Source organism: Solanum lycopersicum, chromosome 6, assembly GCF_036512215.1.
Source record: "Solanum lycopersicum chromosome 6, SLM_r2.1".
Lineage (NCBI taxonomy): Eukaryota > Viridiplantae > Streptophyta > Magnoliopsida > Solanales > Solanaceae > Solanum > Solanum lycopersicum.
This window is the reverse complement of record NC_090805.1, coordinates 40,352,261-40,377,629: the sequence shown is the minus strand read 5'-3', so window position 1 is coordinate 40,377,629 and position 25,369 is coordinate 40,352,261. Positions and strand designations below refer to the sequence as shown.

The 25,369-nt window shown below is 36.3% G+C and overlaps 1 protein-coding gene across 2 annotated transcripts; it reads left to right on the top strand.

Annotated features, from left to right (window-relative positions):
- Nucleotides 1-1,192: 1,192 nt before the first annotated feature.
- On the top strand, nucleotides 1,193-24,901 carry LOC101252999 (histone-lysine N-methyltransferase ASHH2-like). 2 transcript variants are annotated; one of them, XR_002027939.3, is made up of 19 exons: nucleotides 1,208-1,425; nucleotides 2,774-4,591; nucleotides 4,701-4,908; nucleotides 6,281-6,447; nucleotides 6,564-6,643; nucleotides 8,191-8,322; nucleotides 8,412-8,528; nucleotides 11,234-11,326; nucleotides 11,583-11,660; nucleotides 12,592-12,648; nucleotides 14,413-15,286; nucleotides 15,369-15,424; nucleotides 15,920-15,999; nucleotides 16,114-16,196; nucleotides 16,282-16,361; nucleotides 17,517-17,596; nucleotides 18,095-18,321; nucleotides 22,566-22,611; nucleotides 23,648-23,738. XR_002027939.3 is itself a non-coding variant. In XM_010324640.4 (18 exons), the coding sequence occupies exons 2-18, from the start codon at nucleotides 2,902-2,904 to the stop codon at nucleotides 24,722-24,724; spliced, it is 4,998 nt and encodes a 1,665-aa protein (XP_010322942.1). In that variant the 5' UTR covers nucleotides 1,193-1,425; nucleotides 2,774-2,901; the 3' UTR covers nucleotides 24,725-24,901. The 2 variants fall into 2 exon arrangements, 1 of the variants encoding a protein (XP_010322942.1); XM_010324640.4 differs by lacking the exon at nucleotides 18,095-18,321 and having other exon boundaries at nucleotides 1,193-1,425; nucleotides 23,648-24,901.
- Nucleotides 24,902-25,369: the final 468 nt, after the last annotated feature.

Below are 25,369 nucleotides of genomic sequence, written 5' to 3'. Positions count from 1 at the left end.
TCTTACCTACCCAATCCCCATCCTTTGATCATCCCATCCGGGCTACTCTCCAGCTCCGCTCTTTATTTCATATTATTTCGCTAAATAAAATATAAATAACTTTGAGAATTATATCTCTTTATTCCAATAAATAAAATATTATAAATAAATAAAAATTTACTTTTTAAATTTATTTTTAATGAAATATAGTTTCATTATACCAAACACACCTTTAAATCAAAACCTTTTCTGGCTACCGGTCAAAACTAAAACAAAAAAAGAAAAAAAAAACAAAAAAGTGGCAAAGATAATTACAATCCCTAAATATGACACGTGTGATTAAATCACCCATATGCTAAAATAAGTACAAACAGAAAAATTATTGTACTAAAAAAAACTCCATATGTCGTTTTTATACAATTTTTTCTTTCATCTATATCCGATATTCATATAATATATCTAAATATAACTTTATAATTTCTTTCATCTTGTATTCAATATAAATATAATATGTTTGAATATAAATATATATTTTTTTCATCTTTATTCGATATAAATATAATATATTTAAACACAAATTTATACATTTCTTTCATCTTTAGTCGATATCCATATTATAATATATCTAAATACGAATTTGCATGTGTGTTCATTGACCTTGTTAAATGTTAATAGTAGCACTTTTAATATGTAGTTTTTATATTTAAAGACTTTATACTTTAAAATTTGTAATTAAAAATAAAAAAATTAAATAATTATTATCTCAATACATTTATTATTTAATTTTACAGAAAGTCAAAATTCAAAGCAACTTATTACTATAATTTAATTTCATATTTTGTCATTTTATTGGAGAAAAATATAATATTATCGAATGTATATTATGAATAGAATTATCGCGTTTAATGTATTTTTAATTTTAAATTAAAAAAATCATTGAAAGAAAGTTTTACTAGTTATTGTTATCGGTGCATGAATGTATTACTAATTTGCCTTTGTCTTTTGATATTTTTGAAAATATTTTAGACTATAAAAGTATATTAGAATGTATAATTTTATAGGATTAGTAGTTTTTTAATTATCTGATATTTTATATTGAAAAACATAAAACTAATAAAGTTGACTTTGTGTTTCAGAAAATAATTACTCAGTATTTAGAGCCCAATATTATTAATTATTAATAAATAATAATAGTTGGATAAATATAATATATAAACTTAAAAAAAAAAGTGAAGAAAAGCTGAAAGGAGTTCCGCCGGAGCCCTTTCTCTCTTTCGCCAACTCTTAAAAACCGTTTGCTGACCCAAAGTGATTCCTCTTTCTCTCTCTAGAAAACGCTACAATAAATATCCATTCTCTCTCTAAAAACCTAGAGAGACACTTGTATGCTTAATTGCTGAAATTGGCCTTGTTACTGTTCCTCAAGAGCTTCTTCAAATTCACCAGGTATGATCTTTATTGTTGATTCTTCCTTTTTCTGTATTTTTTTTTGATTTTATGGCAGTTAGGTATATGTATGTATCTGCATTGGTGTTGGCGCTTTGATTTTAGGGATTTTGATGTTAGCTGCTTAGGGTTTGCTTTTATTGCTGTATCTTCACTCTCGCTTTCGGGATTTTCTGGGGAAAAAACAAGGCTGTGTGTTACTTTTCAGTTTTCCCTGTACATACGCTTTGTTATCTGTGCCGGCATTAAGCTTCTGTTTACTAGAACTAAGCATTTTTTTGGTTTTCCGGTGTTCTGGTTATCAAGCTCAATGTAGTAAGTGATCATCTCAATTTTAATGGGCTTGGTGATCACCCTCTAGTCCGTAGAGGCAGTGAGTAACTACTCTGCTGCCACGGGTTATGCAGATTGGAGAACACCTAGATTATTTGACTCTGCTAGGTCTTAGTCCCACTAGGCACAAAAAATAAGTGCCGGACAAAAACTTATTAAAATTGAAGCTGTATATATATATATATATATATATATGTGCTTGTGCAAGATGTTTCAACAGTTTTTTAGGTTTGGTGAATGTTGGAAAGAGAAGCAGATCTGTAAGAATTGGGTTATGCACTGTTTAATTGCTGAAGCTTCCTTTAGCATGTGTATGCACCGGGTTCTCTGTTAATTCAAAATATTTCATTAATGTCAGAAACAAGATAATGATACATTACCAAAGTACGCTGTTAGATCAGACTCCACGAGATTAAATCATTATATGATATCGGAAACATACTTTCTGGACCAGAAGAATAATTGGAGAAACAAAAACAATTAGCTTTTCAGTAGGGAGTTTTTGTATCCTAAAAGATTCTCTTTTTCTTTCTCCTAATCAGTCGAAAACTAAAAGTTGAACAATCTTCCACAACTCTTCTCTTTCTAAATCCAACTGCTTTCATCGAACTCACCTCATGGAGTAGACTAGAGCCATAATTCTACTGCAAACATGCAATGTAGTAGTAGGTGATTGACTTGCCCTCAAGGGTGAGGCCTAGTGGTGGAATGGAATGGTCACCTACTACTATTTAAGAAAGAAAACAGAATAGCTCACTCTTCCTTCTCATACCTGGTAACTTGATTATGTCCTTGAGACCTTGACATCATATCTATGTTTTGTGACATCTTTATTGTTTATGGTGGTGGGTTTCTTGTCCATATTATAGCACCCCCCTCCCCCCCCCTTAATTTGGTGGGAATTTCTCTCTATTTACAATTCCCATCATTTCTCTGTGTATGATTGCTTCAAGACTTGTTTGATGAAGATTATGAATGCTTTTCTAATTAATATAACTATCATTTTCTCTTACAGATCACTTCAGTGAATTTCTGATGCAAGCATATGTTTGCATGGCAGTTAGTTCTTGACCTTGTACTGGTATAAGGAGGAATTACATTTGGGCCTATGCTTTCTTTGTACATTGCTGTAAAACTGTTGTGATGCTTTCCCAGATATCAAGAGCAGACAATGTCTGCGATTTTGGGCAGAGTACATATGCCATGGATCCCAATTGCTCAACTGAAAACTTATCTGTCTCTTTGCAATCACCTCAACCCTTTGAGATAAGATCTGCTGATGTGTCTCAGAGAGCGGCCACACTTGATGTTTCAGGGACTGATGTTCTGGAGAATGTTTCTGACTCAATTAGCATAACTGAGTTGTCACAAAAGGAGGATGATAAAGGCAAAGATACTGTAGAAACTGATAATGCTTCCGAAAGTGAATACCCTGACAATGCATGCATTGCTCCTCGGAGAAGGAGTGGGCGCAACAGCAAGTTAAGCCAGAGTTTGGCTACAGTACCAGCAAGAAAGGGCAGGAGAATAGCCATTAAAAAAACATCCATAGATTTTAGTTCTTTGCAGATTACTAGAAAGAGGAGAAGCTATTTCAGTAAACAAGCTCGTTCTTCGGCCTGGGGTTTGTTAGAAAATACGGTGCAATATTTAGAACATAATGTCAGGCTTGAGATAGCTTTGGGGAAGCAGAAAAACTTAAGAATAGCAAAAAAAGGGGGTAGCCGAAATGAGAAACATGGTAAGAAGCAGATTGATCGAAAGCCACGGAAATCAAAGGGTAAAAGCTCCATTCCAAGAGGCCCAATTTCCTTGAAGGTGAAATTCGGTTCACATTGTCTGATGGATGGTATTCCTGTTATTGATAATGATACTAACAAAAACAGTAATGCTAGAGAAGAATTGAAAGAAATGACCAAAGTTGCCAGTGAAGTTGATAATAGGATTGGAGAGGAGGTATTAAGTGTGCAGTTCCATGGTTGCAATGGAAATTTGGATAATGACCATGTTTCTTTATCAGAAGGATGCCAACCTGGAAAAAGCGCAGTTCAAGATCTAGCTGCAAAGACTTTAGTTTGTCATGTTGAGTCACCTTCCCAGGATGGAAGATCGATCAATAACAGGTTCTCGGATCCTGGAACTTCACCTGATTCTGAAGTCATCAACCTAATTCCTGATACTCCAATCGATGTTCCAGAAGAGTTCCATGATTTGACTTTGTCTAAGCCATGTGCTGTTCCTGTGGATGCTTCAATTTTGAGGATGCATGAGAAGAGCTGTAAAAAAGGAAGGAAAAAAGAGAGGCTCCCAAAGATTCCCAATTCTGGGGTGAAAGATTTGCCTACTCCAGAAAGTATGAGCAATACAGAAGTATTTGGGGATCTCATGCACGGAGAAAAACAAAGGAATGGTTTGTTTTGTTCTGATACTTCTGTTTTAACTACTGCTGGAAATGGGACGGGCAACATGTTCAGCACTGTGATATTTTCAGGAGAACTGCTTCGTTGTTCAGGTGTGTCAAGCTTGGGAATGTCGTGTGCTTCCTCAAATCCTGAAAGTGATCCAGAGGGAAATCATTGTGCCAGTGTTGGCACTGAGTCTCCCGAGTCAGGGTTGTCAGAGAAATTGGTATCCTCTCATGATGAGCAAAATGTGTCTAAAGAGGGGAGACCAAAGGAATCAGGAAAGTGCAGGCCAGAAGTCCCAAATTTGTCAAAAGGAAGAGGTAGTAAAAAGAAGGGGAACAAAGAAAAGGAAGACATCATGCATGACATGAAGCACAAAAGTGACCCTGTTAAATGTTTAGGTGAAGGGATACAGCACTCAGTAACAGGTATTGTCAGATGATTCGGTAATAATAAAATTGAGCTTCTAAAGTTCAATTATGTAAGCTAATGTTGGTACATTGTAGTATTCAGTGACTATATTAACTAATGTTGTAGAGAATGGAATAGCATCTGAGCTTGGACAAGTTGTCTCTGAAAAGAGAAGTTTAGATGGAGGCATTTCGAACATGGACATTCTGCAGAGTGAGATAGGTGAGCGTCTCTTGCCACCAAGAAATGCTTGGGTGCAGTGTGATGATTGCCTCAAATGGAGGCGTATACCTTCCTTGCTTGCTGATCAAATTGAAGAAACAAATTGCAGATGGTATGTGATATATGCTCACATAGTCTCCAGATCACAGATGTGCCAATAGTATACTCTTCTGTTTCCAGTTGGTTTTTTTCTTGGTGGACTATGGCTAGATCACACTTCCCAATTATGTGTCACGTGTGCGCTCACTCGCATATGTTTGTTATTTGTCTATGCACGCGTTATATTTCCCTGCTGTAATTCAAACTAGTAAGATCCATTCCCTAGCTTCTGTGGGTCACCATAACAGTCATCCTTCCTTTGTGTGATTAGATGCTATGCTGATTCTATGTGTTCTAGAACTATGCATGCTTAGATTGAAAAAATCAATTAGATTTTTATTGGTATAGGCACTATATCTCTTATATGTTAGTTTTTGTATTTTCTGTAAATTTGTGGGGTTTACTTAGAGGTCGCTTTTCGGTTAAAGCTGTAGGAGCCTTGTTGTATATCTGCTCTTTTCATTGTAAAGCACCGTTACAGTGATACTTCTTCATTTCCATTTTTTTGGAGAATGGTAACTTTTCAACTGTATATCCACAGGTATACTACATCAGAATTGTAATCCCCCTCCAAAAGTATTACAACTTACCACTAGAGTGTCTGTTTGTACTCTTCTTTAAACAAATAATCTAAAACATCAAAATATCTTCTGTTTGTGCTAGCACTTCCTATTTACACCAAAAATAATAAAGAGCTAAACAATTAACAGCGTTTTATTCTTACACAAGTTGTAAGGATTCAATCCATTAGCGTAAACAATTACACCATTTTATTCTTGACGAAGGGGCATTGCACTCACTCACTTGTTTAAGCTACTGCCGAGAGAATTTGCCTTATATGTAAAGTTAAGTTTGTAGAGAATATTGATCATTGTAACTGATGGCATGCTATATTATTGAAAACAAAATCCTGAGGTGGCATTGCTTATCAAACTGTTTTTTCCCAAATAGGCAACTTATTATGTCTCTCTTACTTTCCTTTCTTTTGTTCTTTTACTTATTCTTTTTGATAAGCTAATGTTATTTATTAATATTGGAAAAATTTCCCTTCTCTTGTTTATTGACTTATAAAAACTTATAATTTGAGTGCATCCAAAATTCTTCTGCATTGCTGGCTATTTGCTGCCGTAACACAGGTGTGATGGTTTCATATTGTTCAGCAGAATTAAGTGGATTTATTAAAACTAAGCATCAGATGACTATTAGCTCCTTTAGTCAGGGTAATAAGCAATTTCTCGGAACGGGGGTGGGGTGGGGAGGTTGATAATCTTGATTTAATAATTGAGGTTTCACTAATGGATGGAAGCACTTGTGATTGCCAAAGCATGATATATTTTGTTTGGTTTCAAGAGTTAATGGCTTGTAGTCTCCTACCAATTTTGAAGGATTTGTAAGGACAATCTGGATAGAGCTTTTGCTGATTGCTCATTTCCCCAAGAGAAGTCAAATTCAGAAATCAATGCCGAGCTGGAAATATCAGATGTCTCTGGTGAGGAAGATGTTTCTCGTGCACACTTGAGTTTGAATGGATCAGGACAGAAGAATCTACTTGGTATCAACTATCTAGCAATTGTACTTATGAAATGGCACTGGTATTGTCTTTGGGCACATGATCTCAGAGTAAACTTGCACTAATCTGATTATTTTCCTTCTTTATGTTTGTTGCAGGGGCTCATCAATCATCTTGGAATCGGATCAAGTCAAACTTGTTTCTGCATCGCCACCGCAAAAATCAACCTATTGATGAGGTAGATGTCTGATCGAGTCTGCATTATTGCCTCATATGCACTGTGGCATTCATTTGAAGAATAAATTATAGAAGAGCATAAAGGCATATTAGAATTTCAGTGTTTTTAGACAAAGTTTGTCTCTGAATTTTAAAAATCATCAGAAAAGAAAAACTCTTAAAGTTTTATTACCCAAGTGTCTTGGTTTATCAAAAATTAACGTGTGAGTTGTGACTTATTCTTAGCAGAAGACTATTGCCTTAAAGAAGGAATTCATCAGAAAGGTTGATTTACAAATAAAATCACATTTTTTCGTGTCGTAGGTGACCATTTCTCATATTTGAATCATCTTACTTCCTGGATAGTAATTTATTATTTGATTTTGACAATAAGAAAGTGAGTTTCAGCGATTATGGTACTGCAATTTAGTTATGGATATTACTGTTGTTAACTTTCTGGACTTAATTTTTTTTCTTTTGGGAGGGATTTAGGCTTGATTTTACCTATTTCTTGAGATATGATCTGGTAGTTAAATGTACCTACGCGTATTACATAACTAGGCCAAACTCATGGGTTTCTGCTATTTAAGTCCTGAGATTTTTTTCCAAATGAAACTTCCGAAAATTCATAAATTCTGTTATTTCTGGCCTCTAATTGATGCATCTTTTTCCTGTTCCTTTCCTTTTTCTTGGCGGTGACTTTGTGTGGGCATTGGTGTATTATTGGCTACAATGAGACATTCAGGTACATCCGTTTAAAGAAATGCCGTATATGAGTAACTCTTGGTCCTCTAAACAACTAAGTGGTGTGTATACTATGAGTCTTTCTTGTGTAAATCTTGGTAATTTGTTGTCCGCTCTGGTTACGATGTTCTGAGTTGATATTTTCCACCCGGCTATGATACTATGTGGAGTATGGTTTATGTGAAGTAGATTTCTGCGGTAAAATGAAAGGAAATGATTATCTGAGAAGGAAGTACCATGCGGTTCTTCTGGGGTTCATTCAAATGATGTCTTTTAGAAGGGGTTCTTGTCCATTATCATGATAATAGGTCTACATCTTCTCTTCTCATATTTAGAGCAGTTGGATAAATTCTAAAGTAAAGAAATGAACTTACATTAACTAAAGCATTTTGAGATGAGTGAGGAAAATATAGTTTCAACACTCAATTGATAGAAGTTGGGTTGAGAAGATTCTTCAGCAACCTCTAGTGATATACAATGTTTGTAGAACTAAATATCATTTGTAGAACTAAATATCAAGTGATATACAATGTTTACAAGACTGACATGATTTTTTTTTTTGATCTTGTTTTGCATGAAATAACTTATATGACACACCTCATGCCCTTGGCTGGCTCTATGTTTGGGCTAACATCTCCTAAGGAACATACACCTTCCATTATCCCTACTTATTTCTTTGTGAACTGCTGCTTATTTGAGTATCTGCATGATCATCTTGTACCTACCTTTTTCCAAAATGTATTTGCATGTTCATCTCCAATCAACTTATGATTTCTGATGTGCTTTCAATAATTTCTATTTCATTCTGTTGTCCTTTCCTATTAGATCATGGTTTGCCTTTGCAAGCCACCTGCAGATGGTCGAATGGGCTGTGGAGACGGATGCCTGAACCGGATTCTCAATATAGAGTGTGCTAAAGGGACTTGTCCTTGTGGAGAATTCTGTTCAAATCAACAGGTTCTTTAACTTGCAAAGGGTTACTCTTTTTTTTTTGTATATTGCTTTATCCTGCAGGTTGTATCATCTCTATCATATACTGCTTGCAGTTTCAGAAACGCAATTATGCTAAACTGAAGTGCTTTAAATATGGAAAGAAGGGTTATGGCCTACAGCTTCTCGAAAATGTATCTGAAGGGCAGTTTCTTATTGAATATGTTGGAGAGGTGAGATATCTTCTCTACAGAATTTTGGAGACAGTTATGGGAATTATTGGAATTGGACACAGTAGTGCAATATTTGGAATCATATGTCGTTTTTTTTATGTTAACCCTAAAGATACCAAAACTTTACTATGTTTATCTCAACCCCCCTCCCCTGGGTGGGTACCCCTTCCCTAGAAAAGAGATTGTGAAAGTTAAGAGATGACCATGCTATTAGTAACTAAATTGTTTTTTTTGGGGAAAATCACCAATTTGCGGTGGTAAACCCATCAGCTTCAAAATGACATCATAACCTGTTTTCATGGAAAACAAATCAACACCCTTATTTCTTTTGCAGAAAACAGAACCCCTTTGCGTCCTTTTATATGTATTCATTTCCTTCAACTTAGTTCAGAACTCTAGTCTTGGACTTTCTAGTATCATAAATCACCCCAAATTTCAATTCTTTTGTGTTCAAGTATGGCCTTGGAACTTCCTTTTTCTTCCTTTAGAGTTCTCTTTATCACAATGTGCTTGCTAATGTCTGTTGATTGTCATATTAGGCTCCTGGATAATGGATCTTGCTTTATCTAATCACGATGATTTCCCCAACGATTTCCCCTCAGTGCCCCTCCTTATGGAGCTACCTTTCGTCATTTAAAGCTACTTTTTTTTTTTGGGGGGGGGGAGGTAACTTGTATTATAAACAAAGGAATACTCAGGACGTATTACTGTAATACTAACAATCAGAAATACAAAACTGTTGCTGTTTTCCTATGAACTCATAAAGTATTCTAAGGTACTAGGGATATCCTCATCTTCACGAGGATATTCATGTTTACACCAAAAATAGAAAAGAGCTAAACAATTCAGCTTCATCTTCTCCATAGAGCAGCTCCTGTTCTCTGAACATCTCTGATTCCTTTCCAGCCAAATAGTCCATCAAATGCAGGCTGGGACAATCTTCCATCTCTCCCTGTGCCATGACTGATTTCCATCCTGCTTCCAACATGCGAAAGAATCCTTCATGTTTCCTGGCATAGACCAACTTATGCCCCTTATTGATGAAAATCTCCCAAGCTTTCTCTTTTTTGTGTCAATAACAGCTGTGAAGGAATATCTGGGCCCAAAGATGTATTGACATAGCTTTCTCTTTTTTTGTGTCAGTACATCTTTGGGCCCAGACATATTCCTTCATAGCTGTCATGATTAATGTCATGATAGTTCTTTAAAAAGGGATACTTACCCATATGTACCTTCGCCCGACCTTAATTGCGGCGCTAGCTGAAACACTGATTATGTACATTATATGCATAATGTATATTTTTACTTAAATTACAAAACCTTTGCATATGGGGGATATTTTATAAACTGGATCACGGATCACCTAATGGCACTGGACTGTAATTATTCCATTCTTTAATCCTACTCCTGTGCTGCTCCTAAATTGTTTTAGCTTTTTGAGAGCTAAGATCATCTTCCGATTTCCCCAATCTTTATGCACACCCTTCCCTATATTCGTCTTTGCATTATTTTTTTCGTTTTGCCGTCTTTCCAGTTATAAGGGCACCCTTAAATGATGCTGCCTTCATCCCTTCAGATATTATGGCTTTTTATGTATTCTGTTTTTGAACCTTATCAAACTCTTGTACACTATTGTATTCGGAAAGAGAGAGGAAAACTAACCTAGGCGCTTTCCTACTCAAATTATTAATTTATTTACTTTATAATTTTTAGCTTTATCCTATTTGATTCAATATTCAAACAGTGTTGCATATTCTAACTGGAGAGTTCTCTGATTTTCCCAGCATTGAACTCCAATAATATATGATTCAAGGAGTGTTTTAGAGGCTGAGTCTTCAACTGTTTCTGGCTATTTTCCTATCTGTCTAACTCACCCATGATCTATCTTAAGGCTGGTTGGGACTTCCTCATAGCTTCTTCTTCTGATTGCACAATCCATATTTGGATTTGATGTTTTCCTCTTTCACTAATAGTGCAAATGACTGAAGATCTTCTTGCCAATGGGCATCTCTATCGGTGGCCGGCAGACCTCTGATTCTTTGGCCTTCCTGCTTTTGTGTACAATTAGTTTTTATATCAATCCCAAATACTTATTTTTCATTTGGCAGTTGCTACTACTCTGTTCTCCACTTCTCCTCATCAATCATGGTGGTGATTAGCTCATTCAGAAATTTATTTTTTTGTGACATGGTAAGTCTCACTTCCTAAGAGCCTCACCCAGGAGATCCCCACTTATCTCCTTGGTACTTGAACTTCCAATATCATGGTCAGAGGTGAAGGGGCATTTCCAAGATATTTCATTCAGAAATCAGCTAAACCATTAGTTCCTCCCAAATCTCTGCCACGACGTTTATTGATACTCTGGTACTTCTAGGTTGTCTATTCTTTCCCTGAAGAAGGAATATCTCCTTCTATTTTTCGCTTTCATATAAATTCCATCTCTTCTCCTATTTTCATCAGCGCCCAGCGCTTGCTCCAACTGTGAATTCTTTTCAATTCCTTGGGTGTAAGTTTGATCCAAATTCACATCATCTTACCATTGATGTCATTGATGCGTGTTTTATTTTCATCAAAAGATTGTCTAGAATTTCTTATTTGATTTCTAGAGGTTTCCTCTTCATATGTATGATATGTATTCATGCATGATTTGCTTTGTGTTGCTGAAATATTATTGACTTATAGCTTTAAATTTTACAAATTCCTAGGTGCTTGATATGCATGTTTACGAGGCTCGGCAAAAGGAGTATGCGTTGAAGTGTCATAAGCATTTTTATTTCATGACACTTAACGGCAGCGAGGTATAACAGTTCACCTTGATATCTCTAATTAACAGATATTAATGTTGTTAAGTGTCAAATATAGATTGATTTGTAATATAAAGGATATAGATATTTTGGTATATGTATCTATTGATGGATTTATAGTGTGAAGGAAATAAACTTTGGCATGTATATCTATTTTGAACCGTTTTCATTCTACGGTCAATATGTTTAAATTTGTAATGACCTGCTCAGTAATTTTCTGTTTTCTTTCACCTTATGCCTCTTGTTTCAGGTAATTGATGCATGTGCTAAGGGGAATTTGGGCCGTTTCATCAATCATAGCTGTGATCCTAATTGTCGTACCGAAAAGGTGAATATGCTTGGCAACTGCACCCTGCATTTAATTCTGTAAAAGCAGATGAGAATGAATTGCTTGATTATTCCCTCAAGCATGTTTGGTTTATATAGTGTGTTCAAGTAATCCAAAAAAAAGAAAGTAAAGGAAAGTATTCAAGTAATACTAAAAGGAAAGGAAAGAAATTACTGGTAATCCTATTCCAATATACACAAGTACAAACATTTCCTATATATGCAAGGAATGAGTTCTTGGCATATAAAATTTTCTAATTATTAACAGTCCCCTCCAAGTTGGAGCGTACATATTGTTAGCTCCTAACTTGCTACAAATATAGTCAATTCTGAAGCCACCAAGTAATTTTGTAAGAAGATTTTCTTGCTATTTAGCTTCCGACTTGGTTTGTCTTGTAGTTCAGGGGTGATCTTCAATGGTTCTAGAGTCTGTAGCAAGTTTGTTACTTTCTTAATTTCCCAGTCATTAGGAGATCTCTTAAAATTCAGAATCCATCCTTGTTCCTCCAAAATCTGATTAACCGTTGTTTGTTGTTTTAAGCTGATAGAGTAAAGTTTAGTGAAAAGGTTCTTCAAAGAGCTCTGACCTGTCCAAATATCATCCCGAAAATCAGTTTTCAGGACATCCCCAATCTTGATGCAGATGCTATTGTTGAAACCTGGCCAAATAATTCCTGATTGTTTTCCATAAACTGGTACCGTTGGTGGATCTGACTACTTCTATTGTCCATTGGCTTGACGTACCACACTTATGGGTGATGAACTTTCTCCAGATTATGTGGTCTTCTAAGTTGAATCTCCATAGCCATTTTTGTGTGCATGTTTCAATAGACAATCACGGGAGCATGTTTCAATTGTTTACATGGAAGTATTGGGTGTTTGTTTCAATAGTATTAATGTTTTGACTCAACTTCCTTTCATTTTCTGAACAGTGGATTGTGAATGGAGAGGTCTGCATAGGACTCTTTGCTATTAGGGACATAAAGAAGGTAACGTCTGTTTTTTTATTTAGTCCAACTTACTTGGTTTTGACCATTCACAGGATCCTAAATGACCTGCATATAACAAAAAGAAAATGTGTCCTCTAGTAGCCCTTACTCTGTTCTAGTTTTATGTTTTTCCAACAAGTATACAAGTAGTTCAGAGCTCTTTAACATCTAATAAGCTGCAAACATCAGCATAACAGATTGAAAAAACTTGTAATGGGTGTTTTTGTTGCAATAATCAAGCCCTAAATTTATGATAAGTACTGGCACGCCCCAAATCCAGGGTCACGTGACCGGCACTCGACTACCCTGCTGAACAAGACAACCTCTCATAATTGAGAAGACTTCAGTAAATAAATATGGATCAGGATGTTCCCATTCCGTCACATAACATGCAAAAAGACCCTGGGAAGTCCACACCATCATTCAACGTTTATTAGAAAAGCTTAAAAACAACTTTCACATAAGACCATGACATCAACATGAGAATAGAAGTCCTCAACTTCGGGGATGTCAACGTATATATAAAGTAACCAAAAGAACTAGTCCAGTCATGAGCCACTAGAGTAGTCAAAGGAATCCATCAGTTCCATTGGACGTATTCAGTGCAAAAGAATGAGTATGTACATTGGACACTAGCCTCTTGCATATCCAACCAAGAGTTCCCCTGCTAAGAACCGTTCTCCTATATGGTGCCTAGCACTTTCAACCCAATTATTCTTAACTTCAGCTTTTGATCTTGGCTCCGTGATGTCGTCAGATCCCCCGAGATCTGAAATGTACTCTCTTGTAACATCTAAAAAGAGAAGCGCAGAGAGATAAAATGAAGGGATAATGGAGGAGAAAGGAGAGGTAGAGAAGAAAGAAGATGGTATTCCGGTGGAAGAAGTCCACTGGAGGGATGTAATTGTAAGTCCAGAAGTCTGGTTGTACTTCTACACTCCAATTCTTTTATCTTAAACATCACTACTAAATTGATTGACATGATTAGTCGAACTCTTATGAAATAGATCTCAGCTATGTTGAATCAGAATACAATAGTCATGAATGCTGAACTCTCGGATAGTATGTCCAGTGTTGCAAAAGCAAAATATACCACTTGTATATTAGAGTTAAAACACCTTGACTTCTCTTTCATGCTGATCTTGGATGCAACAGTTACCTTCAAAGGGTTTCTCCTTTACAGGAGAGTTAGTGATCTGGCCATTGAGGACACAATTGTCATTTTCTGCTTTCAGCCTGCTTCTCTGAACTTCTGTTGTTTCTGGTAGGGGGAGTGTAGGGGACAAAGCTGTCTAATTTGGTGTTGAGAAAATTTTGATTGGACTCATGCAGGAAACAAAGGGTATCCTGTTATGTGGAAAAATACTTGACAAACTTCATAAATTAAACCTAGTGTCTGCTTTCTAGACGAGGGGTATTTGTTAACAACATAACCATCTGTGAGAGAAATATTTATTGTATTGCGTTTTGGTTTCCTTCTCCTGTTTTTTGTTTTTTTTTGGGGGCGGAGCTGTTGTAGAAGAACAAGCTTGTTGAGGGAATGAAGGTGTTTTCATCAGTAGAGGAATTTAAGACATGGTTATCCCACAGATTATCTGGACTTCTTTGCTTCTTCAGTTGTTTTCTATGTAGGCATGGTTACTATAGTCTATACTTGTTTGAATCCTCTCTTGGAATAATTTCCGTCTTAATACTAGCTATATGTGCTTTTGGTTTGTTTCTATTATGTTTCCAACTGTTATATGCTTTGGATCCTATTATCAGGGTGAAGAGGTGACATTTGACTACAATTTTGTCCGAATCTTTGGGGCTGCAGTAAAAAAGTGTGTCTGTGGTTCACCTAATTGTCGGGGTTATATAGGTGGTGACCCGCTGGATGCGGAAGTGATTGTTCAGGAGGATTCAGATGATGAGTATCCTGAGCCTGTCTTGCTGCCCAAGTATGCCAAAATGGATCAAAAAGAAGACAACATTACATGTGCTACAAGTTCTATTAAGTGTGCTAAAATTAAAATCCAACGGAAACGACCTAATAAGAAAAACACACTGGATGGATTAATTGCTGAAAATCAGGAGACTTCCTGTCAAACAGATATCAACAGTTTTGTGGGTCAAGAAAAAGTTAATTTGGGCAACTCTGTTGCTGTTGTTAGCTTGAATGTTAGAGAGGAAAGCGAGAACTTCCCTGGTGTATCTCCTGCATCAGCTTTAAAGGCAGAAACATGTGCGACATTTAAAGCCTCAGAGTGTCTGTCTCATTCTTCTACTGAACCTGTTGAGACTTCCTTGTCATTGAAAGATACATGTGAAACTGTATCTGGAGTGAGAAAAGGGTTCACAGTAGCTGGAGATGTTGCGAAGTACTCTATCTCTTCCGCACAGGCATTGGATATAACTTCTCCTGATGCAGTGGTTAGCAAGTCTTTAAAGAAGTCAAAATCCAGCAATGGGAAAGAGACACCCGAATCATGTCTGTTTGTGAAAACTTCGCGTGAATCTTCTTTAGTGAAGAAGGGGAAACAGAGGAATTACGCTGTGAATTCCAGATCATCGCCTGATGTGGACAGTAAATTGCAAGTTCCACAACCTAAATTGAAGAAACCTCCAGATGGCTCCTTACATGGTCATTTTGAAGCAGGTATATCATTGTTATAATTTTGTTTTGGAATCCGCAGGTTGTGGAGTATTGTTACATTATCTTTTCTTACCTGAATTTGCAGTTGAAGAGAAACTTAATGAGTTGTTGGATCATGATGGTGGAATAAGCAAACGCAAGGTGAGTTTTTAAAAGCTAGATGATGTACTCTGTACTACTTTTTCTTGCTGAGTGATTTGTGATTAATCATTGTTGTTTCTTATGTGAATGGTCCTTTCTTCTGCTTGTGCTGCACTTTGGTGCAGACTCTTTGGTGTAATTCATCGAGGGGAATAGGCCAAAAAGTTGTTGAAAGGGAGGGGTGGAAGGTGTTCATATAGTGGGTGGTGATGAGGGATCATCATTCATCATTGTTGGCCACGTAGTGTTATCTCGACTTAGTAGCCTCTCCATTTAGATTTTCATGGTCCTATTTTGATCTTCTAAGGCATTTCCAGTTTCTTAACCAAGCCTTTACTTAGTAACCTCTTCATCTAGATTTTCATGGTCCTTCTATAATATTCTGAAAGCATTCCTGTTTTTGAACTTCTGCCATATGTGTAAATGCATGCATGCCTAATCCACAGTAATCTACAATTTTCTTTCTATTATTACATTTCTCTTTTCTTGGAGCAGGATGCGTCCAGGTGCTACCTGAAGCTCCTCCTTTTAACTGCTGCTTCAGGGGATGGCTGTAATGGTGAAGCTATCCAGAGGTAACACATGGCTTGCCTTTTTAACTCTTTGTAGTACTTAGAGTTGCATTCTTAGCTGGTGCTACTTCTTATTTACATAATTGTTAATTTATTTATGCATTTATTTGTTTGCAGCAACCGGGACCTTTCTATGATCCTTGATGCAATCTTGAAAACTAAGTCACGCACAGTTTTGATGGATATTATAAACAAAAATGGTAATAAATGGTGCTTACTATGCATTGGCTTTTTCTATTTTCAAATATACTGATTGTTGAATCTATTCTTGTTTTTGCTTGTTAGGTTTACAGATGTTACACAACATAATGAAGCGATACAGGAGGGAGTTCAATAAGATTCCAATTCTTAGAAAGTTGCTGAAGGTAATGTAGTATTCTGTAACCTATACTTCTGCTCTGCTGATTTGAGTAGTTAGGTTGGAAGTATGAGAATTTGAAAGGCTATACGGATATATGAGCTTTAGCACCAGTTCATGGTCTGAATGTGCTTGAGATAGAAGTTATGTTACTGACAAATTATTTATTTCCGTCGCAGCTTCTTAAGATGTCACTCTTAACATATGTGCAGATAAACATAAATCAAATAGCTAGCAGCTTATGGAAGTTCTCAACTATTCAACAAAGCAATGCAATGATCACTGTAGTTCAGTATGCTAACAAAATAAAAAATAAAAAGGCATTTAGTCACTGAACGGGTAGGATAATATAAATGTAATTTACAAATAAACATGGAATACCATATATATATATATATATATATATATATATATATATATATATATATACACACTTCCTGTGTTTTGCCCATTCTAACATCAGAAACAATATATTTAAATCATTGAATAGTTAGATAGATAAAAACAATGTGAAGTGGTTACCATCACTAGTAAGAAGAGCATAAGCCCAATGTCACATATCTAATCAATTACTCCCTCCGTCCCAATTTAAGTGTTTTAGTTCGATTGGACACAAAGTTTAAGAAATAAAGGGAGACTTTGAATCTTGTGGTCTTCAATTAAAGATGTGTGTAGTCCTTTAAATCTTGTGGTCTCAAAACTTTCCATGTATAATGTTGGAATTGGAGAACTTATTAAATATTGAAAGAGGCAGTCTTGCTGGGACAGACTAAATGGGAAGACACTTAAATTGGGATGGAGGGAGTAGTAATCTTCTCTTCGTCCTTTCCGGCTTTGGAGATTCAATTTTTTCACCAAGTCTCCTTAGAATTAAAGAGGTAGCAGTTTTTCCTTCCAAGATCTCTTCTTTAACTAACACAAGCATATTAACAAAATCAGCAATATGGGTGGTGGCCTGAATGCGTAAGAAGATTGTCTTTCTTGTCATTACGATGGTGTAGCATGAAACTTGAGTGAGAGATACGTCAATATGTAATCGGGCAATGTCTTAGTGGCTTCTTAGGTCACAGAGGGTTCTCTTGATTTGCATAGCAGATCTGTTATTTGTCATTTCTATCATACCAAGCTTTGGGTTTCACAATATGTCAACTTACTTTAACAGGTCTTAGAGCATCTAGCTGTAAGAGACATCCTTTCTCCTGAGCACATCAACGGAGGCACATCTAGAGCTGGAGTTCAGAGGTTAGCAGATGTTACTTATATAAAATATTTCTAACTTCTTTTCTGATTGTTTGTGTGGAATTCATGCCTGCATATGATATTTGGGTAGAGTTTCCTTTTTTTTTTCGTGCAGTGATAATGATCTAAAAAGCAACTCAAATGTCAAACCCAAATATGAATTACGGTGTACCCTTAAAATGCGAGTGCTAAACTAGAAACTACAGAAGTGCAACTGTTTACATTAAAGAAAATGGTAGCAGAAACAAAGGTTTCACAACTACCATATTTATATGCCACTATATTAGAAGTTCCAAATTGTTGGAGTTGAATCTTGATTTTGTTTAAATTTCTAAATCAGGGAGAGCTACTAGAATATCATCTCGTCTCCATGTATGAGGAGTATGTTATATGATTAGTATGTTACATATGTTTTATTAGCGATGAACTTTTATGATGTTCATGACTACTAGTCCTATGTCCCATTTTATGTGACACATTCCTTTATTATGTTTGAACAAGGATGACGCCTTTCCAGTGTTGTGAAAGGCGATCGCCTCGTCGCCAATGGCAAGAGGCAAGGCGAGGCGACCCTTCATCGCCTTTTAGCTTTGTGGCGAGGCGATCTTCAAAAGGCGACGCTATGACGACAAAAGGCTAGAGGCAAGGGGCGAGAAAGGCTAGAAAGGTGTCGCCTTTTGTATTTTCTTAAAAAAAGGCGACCAATCTAGGGTTTTAAAAGTTAAAAGGTAATTTTAGGATTTTTGACTAGACTCCTCCGGCAACTAGCCAGGTTTTTCCGGTGACTCCAAAGTCTAACCAATACATATTTCTTCTTTTTTTGAGAAAGTTAACATAGTAAATATTTCTTCTTTTCTTCTTCAGGCTTGAGTCACTTCTACCTTTGTTTTGACTTTTGTTCTTTTCTTTCTCATTCAAGTTCTAGACTTTTAGTATGTACTATCTATTTTTACTTTTTGAATTGAAAAAATTGCTAATATGTTATTGTTTGATTATTTACATATGCAATTAAATATTTTAATTTTTTGGTATTAAAGGGTGCCGCACTTCAAAAAGGCGAGCACCTCGCCGTTCGCCTCGCCTCGTGGCGAGGCAGACCCTTGTCGCCTTTTATCACCTTTCAACGTCCAAAACACTACGCGTTTCTACATATAGCAACAATAAGCCATAAATTTGCTAGTTTTACCTCGATGACATGATTTTTTAGCCACATAAATGTCTAGCATGTTTTATACCTGACAAAATTCCAAAAGTCTTTCTCTTTCTTTCTAAAACTCTTAGGCACATCAAACATCTCATACTTTGTGACATTTAGAAGACTCTGTCGGAAGGTTCAGAGAGCCTTTGCAGTTTATTGTGTCTTTCCATCCTTCATGGTATTTAAATATGGTATATCTTTGAAGATCTTCTGTTGTCCTTTTTCTTGCGTGTCTTCTGGAGACTCCTGCTGTATCAGTTGGTGCAATGTCTTTCGTTAATAATAGTATTTTCCTATTTTCTGATAAAAGATGAACTTTTATAATCCCCTTGATCTTCTTCTTGAAGTTCTTTCTTTCTTTTTTTTTTTTTTGAATCAGTTAACATAACTATTGTAAACAAGGAACTACACCAAAGTGTACTAAAGTAGTAATTACAGTATTACAGTAGTAGTAAAACGAGCAAATCCTACCACATAGATCCCTCATAAAGTGTCTAAAACATTAATTATGTCCGCTGCCTCTTGAGGGTACTCATGGATACACCAAAAATAGAAAAGCACTAAACAATACATTTCAACTTCTGGAAAGAGATGCTCTTGTCTTCAAAACACCTTTGGTTCCTCTCTCTCCAAATTGTTCACCAAATTAGTATATGTTGATATCAAATATGCCAATTCTTGTTGAAGTTCTAGAGAACTAAGCTGTTTGTTTCTTAGAACTGCAGGCAATAATGTGCTTATTAATGCTGACGAGTTTGGTTATTTCTATATTTTATGCGCCACGTGCCATATCTTCACCTTTATTTGCTTATCATCTATTCAATTCCCTTTCTTGTCTGATTGTAGTCCTGAACTATACCATACAAGTACCTCCTCTTTGGCAGCTTAGCTTTTAAATGAGTGGGTATACACAATCATGACACCAAAATAGCTGAGATCCTCAATTCGGTTTCATTGCCATCCAAAAAGAATATTTTCACATTTTGTAAGATTTTCTACTTTTTAGAGTACATTTGGTATACGGGCTAGTTAGTGCTCTTGTTAAGTGATATTCTTCATCTAAAAAACACTTTCACATATTTTGACCAAGAGTTTTCCGTCCCCACACTTTAGGGGTGTGCTTTAGACCTAAAATAAATAAATAAACAAACAAATAAATGATAAATAAATAAATAAATATATAAGACTATAAAAGTGTTCGCTCTTTAGATGTTTAAGCTTTTAGATACAACATTCACATAGTTGAATATTATTAAGAGAATTTGAACATCCAACCCAAAATCTAAATTTTATGTGTAGTAGTCCATGGCTTGCTACCTATTTCAATGCAGTTATACTTGTGATACATACTGCTTCTCTAACATGCTTGAGCACTTGTAACTTGATTTTTAAACTCGTCATATGTGATTTGATCTTACGGTCAACACAGGAACTTCAGCATGAGGTTACAAGTGTAAGAACAAGCCTTACCAAATGTTAGCTTTGATACCAAGTTAGAAGAATATGAGAATTTAACCCAAATTACAAAACAGTTGATGGAGTAGCTCAATATCCATATTAATCCTCTTAAAATGCTGTTATATACCGATGTGGGACATTATACAAATAAAAAATAAATAAAAGAGGAAATGTTGATGAACGTAGACCGTAACTAGTACTACACCTTGATTTCATCCTCTTTGGGATTCTCTATGAATTTTTGCTATCCACATCGTTGCTTTGAACCAATTTAATTCCTGCATTCAATTACTGTTAAATTAGTTCTTAGGCCTAAATCAATCCGAAAAACTAGCTCAAAGGGAGGAGGATTGCCCAAGCCTTATAAGGAGTCCACCCATCTCATTAACTACCAATGTGGACTTTTGTTATTCTTTAACACCCCACCTCAAGCCCAGTGCTTAGCATCTGGTGCGTGGACAATTTTGATTTTGGGGGCCCTAACATCGGGTGAGACGGACCCTGCTCTGATACCATGTTATGTTCGGTCTTAGGCCTGACTCACCACCCAAAAGCTAGCTCAAAGGAGGAGGATTGCCAAGCCTTATAAGGAGTGCACCTATCTTATGGACTTTCATCATTCTTTAACACTTCAGATCTTGATGTTCTTTACAGTTTTTACCGACACGTTTCTAAATGGACTAGAAAGATTCTTAGCAAATACTGAACCTAATGTAAATTTATTCGTCATAACTGAACCTGAATCTCAACTAGCTGGTACGTGCTCATGTAAATTTTTTACTTTTTTTCATGTTCTTTACATTAAGATTGCATGGATTCCCATATCTCAAAAGAAGATTGCGTTGATTCTGAGATATTGCTGGTCTTTTAGAAATACTTTCCATGTGTTTTTTAGGCCTATCTTTCCCCTTGTAATACTCCCACTCGCCATTCACATTTGAAGTTGGGTGTATTAGGAGGCCTATGTAGGACTAGAATCATGATGACATCATCTTAGTCAACCTTCTCTAATTTAATCATGTACGTGCCTTGATTGCATCTTCTGTTGTTTGCGATCTTTTTTCACCTTATGAAACCCCGCATATTCACCTACATTCACACATATCTGCAGCATGCATCTTGTGGATATGTTGGGTCTTAAGAGACCTAGCACTCCCTCCTGTATCACCATTCACATTTGAAGTTGGGTGTATTTGGAGGTCTATGTAGGACTAGAATCATGATGACATCATCTTAGTCAACTTTCTCTAATTTAATCATAGAAGTGCCTTGATTGCATCTTCTGTTGTTTGCGATTTTTAAAAAAAAATCTTTTTTCACCTTATGAAACTGCACATTTACCTACATTCACACATGTCTGCAGCATGCATCTTGTGGATATGTTGGGTCTCAGAGACCTAACACTCCCTCCTGTATAACATTGTTTTCCTTAAAAGTTGTTCTATAAAACTTGCCGTTTTCTTTGCTGAATATCCCCTATGATTGCGTATGTTCTTGTGGCTCTCCTCCATTTTCCCCTCTGATTTGACCTGTTGGATATTCATCTCTCATTCAATCTTCGTTCTTATTCTGTTGGACAAACTTTCAACGAATAATTTGTTTTATTTGCACGTTCTTAAAATATTTTATTTCTGGAGTGCTCCCTGTTATAGCCTTTGGTTGACATCCTTATTAATTTTGACACTAACATAATATCGTCTATGAATAGCATACACAAATTAAGTTTGGCACTAACACAATATTGTCTATGAATAACATACACCATGTGATCTTGTCCTGTATACAATTTGTTAGTTCCATAATTAGATAAAGAGCAAATTCTTACGACAGTTGTGGGATCTCGTCCTGCAGATTCCTAGTGTATCCCACGGCTGTGGGATTTCTCTGTATTTCCTACCATCTATTTCACACTTGTCTGTCAACCTAACGACCCCATTTTTTTTAGTTCAATGCTAGACAATTTCAAACTTCATAATTTTTACACTTTCCTACACCATATCCATTTTTGTATCTACCTTTCCTGCATGCGTTCTTAGTTCATATCTTGCCCTTGAACAATATACTACACACATGGTTGCTGACACTGATGACAGCTGTGCCACATACTTTCTGACCATTATGGCAATAACATCTCTCCAAATGTTGACTACTCTAGATTTGTGTCTTTTATCTTCCATCTTCCATCTTATGTGGTGCCTATCAAATATTCCCACATTTGCTTGTTATAATTCTCTAAAATTCACTTTTGTCTATGCCTTTTAAAGTGATATCCAGATTTGAAATTACTTCTGAAAGAGTTGTTTTTCCTCTTTGCAGCCTTAGGAGCTCAATTTTGGGATTGACAGAGCACGAAGACAAACAGGTACTGCTTTCTGATTTACTAAGCAGGTCTTTTGTTTCCATCAAGTAGTTCTAGAACCACGTTCCTTTCCTTTTAATTTTTCCAGCATAATATCTGCATTGAATTGATACTTGGATCAGTTGAGAACTTGAGATATCGTATTGGTATGAGATTGAACTTTTCCTTAGTTATCTTGCGATTCTGTTTGTGCTTGTTGCTTGAGGTTTTTGTGCATGTATGAGGAAGACTGGTCTCTTTTAAGTCTCAAGTCTCAACTAATTCATAACCATACTTTCCTTCTCAAAAAAAAGTTCATAACCATACTTTCCTTCTAAAAAAAAAGTTCATAACCATACTTCGCCAAAGATCTAATATATCAAAAATGAAGTGAAACGTAAATGAAAAGTAGAGCAAATGTCCACTTGCAAGTAACTAATGGACAAGGCCTATACAAGTACCAAAACAATGGTTACAGAATACAGATGCAAAATTCTGGTGAAGCATTCATAAGCGTGGGCTCACCTTTGTTGCTATGAGGGAAGTTAAATCGATCTCTGATGTCTTAGACTGGTACAAGATTATTTCCTGTTATCTTTGACCTTGTTCCTTTGCATAAATGATTAAGGCTACTGATTATCCAATCTCAAATCAACTACATTTAAAGATGATGGTGAGTAAGAGACCAGCATCTCAATTATCCTTGCAAGATAGGAAGGAAAGATGAAGCTTTGGTTAAACGAAGATAGAACATCCTGTTAAGGGATGTCCTATTTATGCTGATCTTAGCGATTGGGCTAGGAATTAGCATACACTGATAAAGGTTGTGTGCACGATACTCTGTTACTGCCTGATCTTGAATCTCTGTGTATGCCACTGACTCCCTTAATTTTACAAAGCAGATTGTTCTCATGCTTGTTATGTTTTTGCTGTTGATCTATGTTTCGAGTTATATCCATAATGTGATTGTAGGGATATTTTTTCAGTTAATTACTTTGTTTCAAAATTTTCTTATTCAGAGGATTAGGTGACAAATTATATGTGATTTACTGTATGTCAGGTTCATCAAATTGCAAGGAACTTTAGAGATAGGATACTCAGACCTCTCAGGAAAAGAATTTGTATTGATAAAGATGATTGCCGTATCAACACACATTCCGGTTCACAGTACAATAGGTGTTTAGCATCACAAAATCAATGGTGCGATTTGGGTTGTAAAACTTCAGAAGGAGCTGATTATACCTGCCATTCAACAGTTGCATCTGTTCAAGCAGATGGTGGTGTGCTTGATGGCTCCTCTGCTTCATGTTCTGATATTGGGGAAGCGTGTATGGCAAAGAAACGTAAGCGTAAAAGTCGATGGGATCAAGAGGCTGAAGCAAAGTCAGATCCAAGAAATGAGAGTGATGTAGCTGAGGACCAGAAGCAGGTCCTAGATGATGATGTTCCTCCTGGTTATGAATTTCCTCCTGGATTTTCAGTCCCCATTAAGGCTTGTAAGGTTTTATCTGATGATTCTTCAACAGCTATTTACAGTACCGAAGAAGGTAATTGGGGAGAACATCCACAGCCAGTTGTTATGGGGCACTTGCAGCAGCGGTTTGTTTCAAGGTTGCCCGTGTCTTATGGAATTCCATTTTCCGAGGTGCAGCAATTTGGCTCTCATCAAAAGGGAAGATTTGATGCCTGGACTGTTTCCCCTGGAATACCTTTCCATCCCTTTCCTCCTTTACCTCCATATCCCTGTGATAGAAGAGGTTTTGTGCCTACTGCTAGTGAGCTGCCTCAAAATGCTGGAGAAGATTGGGGTGCTTGTTCACCTAGTCACTTGGCTCAAAATCCTCCAAGCGTATCTGGAGCAGACCAGCCTCAGGATGGCAATGGAAACCAACTTGGTTGTGAAAGAGCCAGTGAGTCTCATAACTTGGGAAGGAAAAACTTTAGGAAGCAAAAGTTCAATAATTCCAAGTTAGTACCTCCCTGGCTTCGGATAAGAAGTGGCTGGGAATACACAGGGAATAGCATGTGCATTCCAGGAGCAAGCAGGGAAAATGAGTTTAGGAGTACACATAATAACCACCTTGGGATGCAGAATTTGGGTCATGCTCTACGACCTAATACTTTCCATAGGTATTAGACATACCTTATATCAGCAATTGTACTTTCGCACTTTTTTGTTTTGTAAATTTGATTCTTTCACAATTTTTAGGTTTAGGACCAAAGTTACACTCTAATTTATAGCATGCCTCAAAAGAGGTAAACGACTCAATTCTTTCGGCCATTAATTGAACATTAAAAAACTTGCTGGCCTCAATTATGTGCATGTTGTCCACTTGCTTATGACGTGGTTGTTACTCACTTATGCATTGACATAAATTAATTCTTCAATGGGCATTTGGGTTATGTCAATCTGCATATATCACATGCATGGGGTTTTCACTTTTCACTAAGTCTTTGCCTAATAATGTGCTAATTAGTTGGTACTCATCGAGATCATCCTTACTCCTTCTTAGAAGTTGCTCAACATTCTTCATCAGTATGATTTGCGATGATGGTCACTTGCTAAATTTGGAGATTCTACCATTCGAGCAATTATTAGCATTGTAAGTAACCAAGGCTGAGGCTGAGGTGAAATATGAGTTATGACCAACTCAACTGTATCATATGTGTTATGTCATGTGATAACAATTCTGCAAAACTGGAAGAAAAATGTATCCACGTGTAATCAAAATATCCTTCTCCTACAAATTAAGGCCTGCACCGAAGGTCTAAATTTTAATCA

Bases quoted from the DNA above. Each gene is read 5' to 3' on its own strand.
- LOC101252999 (XM_010324640.4), top strand. From the start codon at position 2,902: ATGCTTTCCCAGATATCAAGAGCAGACAATGTCTGCGATTTTGGGCAG. The intron at 15,287-15,368 runs GTATATCATTGT...CTGAATTTGCAG, and splicing joins ACATGGTCATTTTGAAGCAG to TTGAAGAGAAACTTAATGAG. The intron at 17,597-22,565 runs GTTAGCAGATGT...TCCTCTTTGCAG, and splicing joins TCTAGAGCTGGAGTTCAGAG to CCTTAGGAGCTCAATTTTGG.